This window comes from Myotis nattereri (genome assembly GCF_964212035.1).
Source record: "Myotis nattereri genome assembly, chromosome: 6".
Lineage (NCBI taxonomy): Eukaryota > Metazoa > Chordata > Mammalia > Chiroptera > Vespertilionidae > Myotis > Myotis nattereri.
This window is the reverse complement of record NC_138081.1, coordinates 1,900,559-1,910,069: the sequence shown is the minus strand read 5'-3', so window position 1 is coordinate 1,910,069 and position 9,511 is coordinate 1,900,559. Positions and strand designations below refer to the sequence as shown.

Here is a 9,511-nt window from a genome sequence, read left to right as displayed (position 1 = left end):
AAATAAACTAGAGGCCTGGTGCACAAAAATTTGTGCACCCAGGGGGGTCCCTCAGCCTGGCCTGTGCCCTCTTGCAGTCTGGGACCCCTCGGGGGATGACCACCTGCTGGCTTAGGCCCGCTCCCCGGGGGATCGGGCCTAAGCTGGCAGTCATACATCCCTCTGGCAGCCTGGGAGCCCTCGGGGGATGTCCACTTGCAAGCGGGGAGCAGGCCTAAGCTGCAGTTGGACATCCTTAGTGCTGCTGAGGAGGTGGGAGAGGCTCCCACCACCACCGCTGTACTGGCATCTGTCAGCCTGGCTTGTGGCTGAGAAGGGTTCCCCTGGTGGGAGTGCACTGGCCACCAGGGGGCAGCTCCTGCATTGAGCATCTGCCCCCTGGTGGTCAGTGTGTGTCATAGTGACCAATCATTCTGCTGTTAGGGTCAATTTTCATATTACCCTTTTATTATATAGGAGTGCATGGCCAACTTGGGTGAGGGGCTGATGGCTGTTTGCAGCCTGGACAAGCCCCCCAGCAGGGACCCTCACCCCTTGAGGGTCTGGCCAGCCTGGGTGAGGGGCTGATGGCTGTTTGCAAGCTTGCCACAGCCCCTTCAGGGTGGGAGTCCCCCATGGGGTGCCTGGCCAGCCTGGGGAGGGGCTGAGGGCCGTTTGCAGGCTGGCCATGGCCCCCAGCCACCCAAGCTCCCAGTGGAGGCTTGCTGGAAGCAGGTATCTGGGATTTATTTAGCTTCTATAATTGAAACTTTATTGCCTTTTGTGGAGGCCACTGCCGGCTCAGGGCATGCGGGAAGCTTGGCTTCCTCCTTCGCCTGGGCAACCAAGCCTCCTGCTTGCTCCAGCTCCATGGCTGCTGGCTGCCATCTTGGTTGGGTTAATTTGCATATAGTCACTCTGATTGGCTGGTGGGCATGGCTTATGGCTTAGCAAAGGTACTGTCAATTAGCATCTTTGTCTTTTATTAGTGTAGATGGTGTTGGGACATGGGGCAAACAGTAGGTCACAGATACAGGATGACTAGCAGGATTTTTCCTGATTCGAGAGGCAGGTGGACATTAGTGAACATTTCCTGTGGGACCACTTTTCATGAGCATGTCCTGCAGCTGAACACCAGCATCTGGAGAGTACTGCTTCCCTGTCAGTCTAGTGAGCTGCGTGGTCCCATCTTATAGTCTCTCTGGAGGCAGAGGGAAGGCACTGAGGCTCAGTCTGTCAGCAATGAATATTCTGAGCTATAACACAGGAGAATTTTGCCTGGCTGGTATTGCTCAGTGGTTAGAGGGTCAGCCCACATGGGAAGAGTCGCAGGTTTGATTCCCAGTCAAGGGCAATACCTGAGTTGCAGGTTTGATCCCCCATGAGTACAGGAGGCAAATAATCGATGTGTCTCCCTCACATTGACTTTCCTCTCTTTTTCCTGCTCCCTTCCTCCCTTCCACTCTTTAAAAGATTAATGGAGAAAATATTCTCAGGTGAGGACTAACCAAAAAGATAAAAAAGGATTTTTTCCAAGGTACAAAATGAAAATCCTGAGAAATCTGTTCTGTGTTCAAAAGAACATTGCTTATAAAAGTTAGAACCAGGCTCAGGTAGATTCCAGGGACTCCAAGCTTTAGGGGTTCCCTTTCTCAGAACTGCTGGGATTGCACATGAAGAGGTGCAGATTATGAAAGGAGCCACTTTGGGCTAAACAATTAGGAAGAATTTTTATTCTCTTTAGACTAAGAGACCAGGCTTGGTGAGCAAAGAAAAAACTTGTGTTGCCATCACAACAGTCTAGCTTATCATTTATAAACTAGAGGTCCATGCATGAAATTTGTGCACTAAGGGGGGTGTCCCCTCAGCCCGGCCTGCTCCCTCTTGCAGTCCAGGAGCCCTCCAGAGATGTCCTATTGAGGGACCTAAGCTGTCAGTTGGACATCCTTAGCACTACTGCGGAGGTGGGAGAAGCTTCCGCCACCACTGCTGCACTCAGTGGTGAGCCCATCTTCTGGTTGAGCGGCATGCCCCCTGTGGGAGCACACTGACCACCAGGGGGCAGCTCCTTCATTGAGCTTCTATCTCCTGGTGGTCAGTGCATATCATAGTGACCAGTTGTTCTGCCATTTGGTCAATTTGCATATTAGCCTTTTATTATAGGACCAGAAGCCCATTGCACAAAGATTCGCGCAATAGGCCTTCCTTCCCCTGGCTGCCGGCACCGGTTTTCCTCCGGCACCCGGGACCCAGGCCTTTGGTCCGGCTGCAGAGGGGCTTGGCTTCTCCGCTGCGGCTGCAGTGGAGAAGCCAAGCGTCTTCAATCTTTAGTCTTTGCTCCAGGTCTGCGTATGCAAATTAACCGCCATCTTTGTTGGGTTAATTTGCATAGTTGCTCTGATTGGCTGGTGGGTGTAGCGGAGTGACACCAATTTGCATGTGTCTCTTTTATTAGTGTAGATTATCCCATGTTTTCCTCTAGAACATTTTTCCTAAAATGAAAATAGCTTTGTGTGTGCAGTTTACTTAAGCAATAAAATATAGAGTTAATTCAAAATTCTACCCTGAGTTAAAAAAACTGCTATCATTTTAAGTATATCCCCGTTCAGACATCTCTACATGTGCACATTTTCTTTCTTCTGTTTTCTCTCTATTTAATTTACTATTTTAGATTTTAATATGGCTGCAAAAAATGTAAATTTTCAACTTTTATTCCTAATATGTGCATTTATGAGTGAACATTTTTTCATAAGTTTTGGTATGTGATATTATCATTCAGTTCAACTTATTTTTTAACTTGAATTGTGATGTATTTTTTGGGTTAGACATATATTTCACAACTTTTAAATATAAGGAGTTTCTAGGTACCTCTGTTCCTGATTTCTGGATTAACTACAATAACAACAAGAAACATATTGTATATAATTTCAGTTCTTTGAAGTTAGTTGAAACCTGCTTCATAGTCCAGTAGGTTCACTTAAAAAATAATTGAAGTGCTCCTCCGCTGCCATCTCATGTGCATCTTGGGAGCAGCACCTCAGTGCAGGTCAGCAGGACAAGGGGGTGGCTATAGTGGAGCATCTCTAAGTGCTGAATGAAATGCTATTTAGGAGTGTGTTTCAGAACTTTTAAAACTAGGAACTTTCCTATCATCAACAAATGACAAGTGCTGGCAAGGATGTGGAGAAAAAGGAACCCTTGTGCACTGCTGGTAGGAATGCAGCCACTGTGGAAAACAGTATGGAGTTTCCTCAAAAACTTAAATATGGAACTCCCATTTGACCCTGTAATCTCACTTCTAGGACTATATCCCAAGAAATCAGAAACACCAAGCAGAAAAATTATATGTACCCAGCACAATTTACAATAGCTAAGATTTGGCAACAGCTAAGTGCCCATCAGCAGATGAATGGATTAAAAAACTATGGTACACTTACATAATGGAATACTATGCAGCTGTAAAAAAAGAAATAACTCTTACTATTCACAGTAGCATGGAGGGACCTGAAGAGCATTATACTGAGCTAAATAGGCTAGTCAGAGAAAGATAAATATCGCATGATCTCACTCATTTGTGGAATCTAATGAACAAAACAAACTGATGAACAAAAATAAATCCAGAGAAAGAGAAGCATCAAACAGACCGTCAAACCTCAGAGGGAAGACAAGGGAGGGTGGGGGCAGGGGAGAGATCAACCAAAGGACTTGTATGCATGTGAAACTTTGGAATAACATCTTCATGCCTTTAGCAGGAAAGGTTGTTGGATACAGTGGGTTATCTGAATGTTGAATGCAGTTTGCTGCTGAGGTTGTTGAAGTGTTTTACATCCTCACTGAAGTCTTTGCGTGAGGCTATTGGTTCTGAAAGAGGTATGCTCTGTCTCTGAAGGAGAGAGGTGTATTAAATTTATTATGATTATAAATGTATCTAGTTTCCCTTGTAGCTCTCTTATATGTACTTTGATTTCATGTTATGAAGTGCTTGTGAATTTGGATATTCCTGGTAAAATGAAATTATTGATATGAAGTGCTCTTTATTTATAGTAATGCTTTTTGCCTTCAAGTCTTCTGTATTATCATATACTTTTTATTTGGCTTATGTTTGCTTAATATATTTTTTCCATTCTTTCACTTTTGATAACTTTGTACCCTTGGGTTTTCAGTAGCTTTCAGTTTTTATATTAGTTATGAGTAAAATGAGTTGATTTTGGTTCAGTATTTTTCCCCATTCAGTTCTTCCAACATTCTTTATTATATAATGCATATTTTCCCACTGACCTAAGGAGATATTTTTATTTTACCAAATTTCCATATGTATTTGAGTCTATTACTGGACTTTGTTTTCTGTTCCATCAGTTTATCTATTTTCAGGACATTGCCCAAGTTTTTAAATTACTGTAGTTTATAACACAATACATTGTTCTATCTGGTTGGGGTAGTTTTTACTCATTTATTTGTTTTTCTCAGAATTCTATTTAAAAATATTTTTATTAATTTCAGAGAGAAAGGGAGAGGGAGACAGAAACATCAATGATGAGAGAGCTGTCTCCTGCATGCTCCCCACTGGGGAGATCAAGCCTGCAACCAGGGCATTTGCCCTGACCAGGAATCGAACTGTAACCTCCTGATACATGGGTCAACCACTGAGCCATGCTGGCTAGGCCAGAATTTTCTTTTTTTTTTTTCTTTTTTTTTAAATATATTTTATTGATTTTTTACAGAGAGGAAGGGAGAGAGATAGAGAGTTAGAAACATCGATGGGAGAGAAACATCGATCAGCTGCCTCCTGCACATCTCCCACTGGGGATGTGCCCGCAGCCCAGGTACATGCCCTTGACCGGAATCGAACCTGGGACCCCTCAGTCCGCAGGCTGACGCTCTATCCACTGAGCCAAACCGGTTTCGGCGCCAGAATTTTCTTTTACATTTTTCATTTTAACATGTGAACTTAAATGAGCTTGTTTTGGTCTTTAAAATCTTGCTGATATTTTAATCAAATCATAATAAATTTATAATCAACATTGGGAGATTGACATCATTATGATTTTTCTTTCCAAGAATATGATGTTACTGTCCAGTTGTTCAAGGTCTGTTATTGGGTAGCATTTTAAAGTTTTATTTATACAGATTGTGGATCATTCCTAGGCATCTTATGTGTTTTGTTGCCATTGTACATTTTCTTTTATTATATATTTCATGTACTGTTTTAAAGGATATGTATTTATATGCATGTTATCTCTCCCTTCCTTTCTGAAATAAATAAAAAGATATTAAATAAGTAAGATTATTGATTGTTAGTAAAAAAATCGATATGAACTTTTGTTTCTTCACCATATAAGCAAGTATTCAGACATTTTGGGAGTACGTGTCCATCACCATTTTCTGAACTAAGATTTTAAAAAATATATGGTAATATTGATTTTCAGAGAGAGAGGAAGGGAAAGGGAGAGAGAGACTGAAACACCAATGAGATAGAGCTATCACTTCAATTGGCAGCCTCCTGCATGCCCCCTTCTGGGGATTGAGCCCACAACCCTGGCATGTGCCCTGACCAGGAATCGAACCAGCGACCTCTTGGTGCCTGACAGAATACTCAATCCACTGAGCCAAACAGCCAGGCTGAACTAAGATTTAACAATTAAACTAAAGTAACTTATTCTCAACTGAATGATTATGTCAATGAATGTGGAAAAATCTACTAATTTATCTGTGGATGTAAAACTTTTATTTAAAGTTTCAAAGGTGGGAGCGCAGCGTTGGACCTGTAAGGATATAAGCCGTTTGAGGAAGGGGGTGGGCAGACCACCTTGGACAGCGCCAAAAGTGGTGGTGCTGAGTAGAGATAAGAAAGAGGTGGCCAGCCAGTTCATTTGGCTGCAGCTGGCCACCAGGTAAGATGCGTTCTCATTTCTCTCTGAGAGGCGGCCCATTCTATCCAGTTCGGTCAACATGGATTTCAGGGAAATTCTCATGATAGCTTCTAAAGGACAAGGAACCATCAGCACACTGAAAAGGTATAATTTGGCAGTGGGTCCTGCCAAAAAGACCCAAAAGTTAAGGGTGTCCAATCAGCAGTGTGCAAGCTTTTCTCAAAAGAAAAGAGGAGGAGCTCAGAAGAAAAGCCATAGAGGAAAAGGAGAAAAGAAGAACTACTCAAAAAGTGAATTGAGCCCTTCCACACGGTGTGGCTGAGGGAGCGCCCGTCCCTGCAACCCCGCCGCCGCCTGCCCCCGCTTCCCCCGCCATGGACCCCCGCAAAGTGAGCGCGCTCCGGGCCTTCGTGAAGATGTGTAAGCAGGACCCGAGCGTCCTGCACAGCGAGGAAATGCGCTTCCTGAGGGAGTGGGTGGAGAGCATGGGAGGTAAAATACCACCTGCTACTCGTAAAACTAAATCAGAAGAAAATAAGGAGGAAAACACAGATAGTCAGAAGGTGGAGGAAGACATAAAGACAGATGAACCATCAAGTGAAGAAAGTGACCTAGAAATCGACAATGAGGGTGTGATTGAACCAGACACTGACGCCCCTCAAGAAATGGGAGATGAAAATGTAAAGATAACTGACGAGATGATGGATCAGGCAAATGACAAAAAAGTGGCTGCTATTGATGCCCTAAATGATGGTGAACTACAGAAAGCCATAGACTTGTTCACAGATGCCATCAAGCTGAATCCTCGTTTGGCCATTCTGTATGCCAAGAGAGCCAGTGTCTTCATCAAATTACAGAAGCCAAATGCTGCCATCCGAGACTGTGACAGAGCTATTGAAATAAATCCTGATTCAGCTCAGCCTTACAAGTGGCGAGGGAAGGCACACAGACTTCTGGGCCACTGGGAGGAAGCAGCCCATGATCTTGCCCTTGCATGTAAATTGGATTATGATGAAGATGCTAGTGCAATGCTGAAAGAAGTTCAACCAAAGGCCCAGAAAATTGCAGAACATCGGAGAAAGTATGAGCGGAAACGGGAAGAGCGAGAGATCAAAGAAAGAATGGAAAGGGTTAAGAAGGCTCGGGAAGAACATGAGAAAGCCCAGAGGGAGGAAGAAGCCAGACGACAATCAGGAGCTCAGTTTGGCTCTTTTCCAGGTGGCTTTCCTGGGGGAATGCCTGGTAATTTTCCTGGAGGAATGCCTGGAATGGGAGGAGGCATGCCTGGAATGGCAGGAATGCCTGGGCTCAATGAAATTCTTAGTGATCCAGAGGTTCTTGCAGCCATGCAGGATCCAGAAGTTATGGTGGCCTTCCAGGATGTGGCTCAGAACCCAGCAAATATGTCAAAATATCAGAGCAACCCAAAGGTTATGAATCTCATCAGTAAATTGTCAGCCAAATTTGGAGGTCAAGCATAATGCCCTTCTGACAAATAAAGCCCTTGCTGAAGGAAAAGCAACTTGGATCACCCAATGGATGTCGCAATAATACAACCCAGTGTACCTCTGACCTTCTCATGAAGAAAGCTGGGGTGCTTTGAAGAGAATCCCGACCCCTTTGCCCCAAACGCAGCTGTAACATTTTACAGTGGTTTGCCATTATGGTATTCATTCAGATAATGTTTTCCTACTAGGAATTACAAAGTTTAAACACTTTAAACTTTAAAAATACCTAAAAACCAATTAAAAGGGTGTGTTAAACCCTACATTTTTCTTTACTAAAAAAAAAAAAAAAAAAAAGTGAATTGAGCTAAAACATGACAAGAAAGCAAGAGCTATGGCCAAGAGGACAAAGGACAATTTCCATGGTTAAATGGGATTCCTGTTGAGGAAAAGTCAAAGAAAAGACAGGCAATGGAAAGCCACACTAGTCAGGGAATAGACCAAGAGTATGAGATGGAAGAAGAGGAAGAATTCTTAGAATACAATCAGGCAGCATCAGAGCAGGAGTATGAAGAAGAGCAAGAACCTCCTCCCAAAGTTGAAAATAAACCAAAGGTCCCCCTTAAAAGTGCCCCAACATCATGACTTCACTGACCTACTCAGGCTGGCTGAGAAAAAGTAGTACGAACCAGTGGAAATCAAGGTAGTGAATAAAACCAGAAAAGTGGCCTATGACTGCACAAGAACTTAGCGAGGGAAGGAAGACATATGAAAAAGAAACCTGAGGCAGATGCAGGACTGCCTCTGACCAAAAAGGTGCCCTCTCAGACAGAAGGTATGGGCACGAAACCTAGCAGAATTTCTGGGGACAAGCATCCTTCTCCCAAGGGCACTGCCCTTCCTCGTGCTGAGAAGAAATCTAGACCCAGCACAGCTAATAAGAAACATTCAGGTTTGTTTTCATCCAAATCCATGCCAGGAGAGAGGCCCAAAGTAGGATCTAACAACTGCTCCCAACCCTCGTTTCGGGAGGACCATGACAGGCCTGTTTTCAATGGGGCTGGAAAGACCCACTCGAGCACCTATTCACCAAGTGTTCCAAAGGCTTCTGCTAATGGGACTCAGAAATCTGTTACTGAGCACAAAGCCAAAAATCTCCTCCCCATCCTAGCCATTTCAGACCTGGACCCATGGTCACCCCACATAAGGCTAAGAGTCCAGGTGTCAGGCAGCCAGGCAGCTCCAGCCCAGCTCCTGGGAAGCCCAGCACAGGGAGTGTTTGACCTACAGTTAGTTCTGGCTCCATGCCCAGGTGCCAGGATGGCAGCCCCAGCTCAGGACCTGAGTGATCAATCAGTGGGACCAAGAGGCCAGCCAGTGACTCAAATCCTCCTGGAAGGACAGTCAGTAGTACAGGGGGCTCTGGACGACCCATCAGTGGCTCAGGTGGTTCTGGGAAGTCAGAGGTCAGTTCTGGTGACCCTGGGTGGCCTATGCACAGTCCACATGACCGATGACCAGTGAGTGGCTCAATGCCCCCCAGCCCCCGGGAGGTCAGTCAGTGGCTCTGGGGGATCAGTAAGTGGCTCAGTTCCAGCTGGACGGCCTATCAGCAGTTCAGGCCCTAGAAGACCAGTGAGCAACTTGGGACCTGGGTGAAGAGTTAGTAGCTCAGATCCTCCCCATAAGCCCAAATGCACTTTTGTCTCAGAAACAGTATCTTCTAAGAATATCATTACCCAGCCCAGCAATGGACAGATGAATGGAATGAAGCCTTCCTTAGCTGGCTACAGATCTGCCCAAGGTCCTGAAAAGTTTCCCTTCCCTAGAGGTTACAAAAGACCATGAGAATGTGAAGAGGAGGAACATGAGGACTATGACTCCGAAATGGAAGATTTTATCGAAGATGAAGGAGAATCTCAGGAAAAAATATCCAAGCACATTCTTTGTCTATGACAGAAAAAAATACAAAGATGAAAGTGATTATGCCTTATGTTACATAGAGAGTAGTTGGAGAGAACAGCAGAAGGAAGAAGCAAAGAGTTTAAGACCCGGTATGCAAGAGGACTTTGAGGGAATGAGACGGGAGGAAGAAGCAACAAAATGCAGAGAGGTCAAGAAGCTGAAAAGACGTTAGCTGCTGCTTTTATTTATTTTTGTGAAACTCTGGAGACACTCTACTGCAACGAAGTCCTGCCTTCGGACTGAAGAAGCCCA

At 44.6% G+C, this 9,511-nt stretch overlaps 1 protein-coding gene and 1 pseudogene across 2 annotated transcripts; both read left to right on the top strand.

The window, feature by feature from the left end:
* Positions 1-4,697: 4,697 nt before the first annotated feature.
* Positions 4,698-7,754, top strand: LOC308521843 (hsc70-interacting protein-like). Its single transcript, XM_081094957.1, has one exon. It carries the CDS (start codon positions 6,224-6,226, stop codon positions 7,328-7,330), a length of 1,107 nt encoding a protein of 368 aa, XP_080951083.1. The 5' UTR covers positions 4,698-6,223; the 3' UTR covers positions 7,331-7,754.
* On the top strand, positions 5,929-9,431 carry LOC308521844 (protein SPT2 homolog; annotated as a pseudogene). The gene is made up of 2 exons: positions 5,929-6,139; positions 7,653-9,431. The product of its transcript is annotated as a protein SPT2 homolog (transcript).
* Positions 9,432-9,511: the final 80 nt, after the last annotated feature.

Bases quoted from the DNA above. Each gene is read 5' to 3' on its own strand.
- LOC308521843 (XM_081094957.1), top strand. From the start codon at position 6,224: ATGGACCCCCGCAAAGTGAGCGCGCTCCGGGCCTTCGTGAAGATGTGT.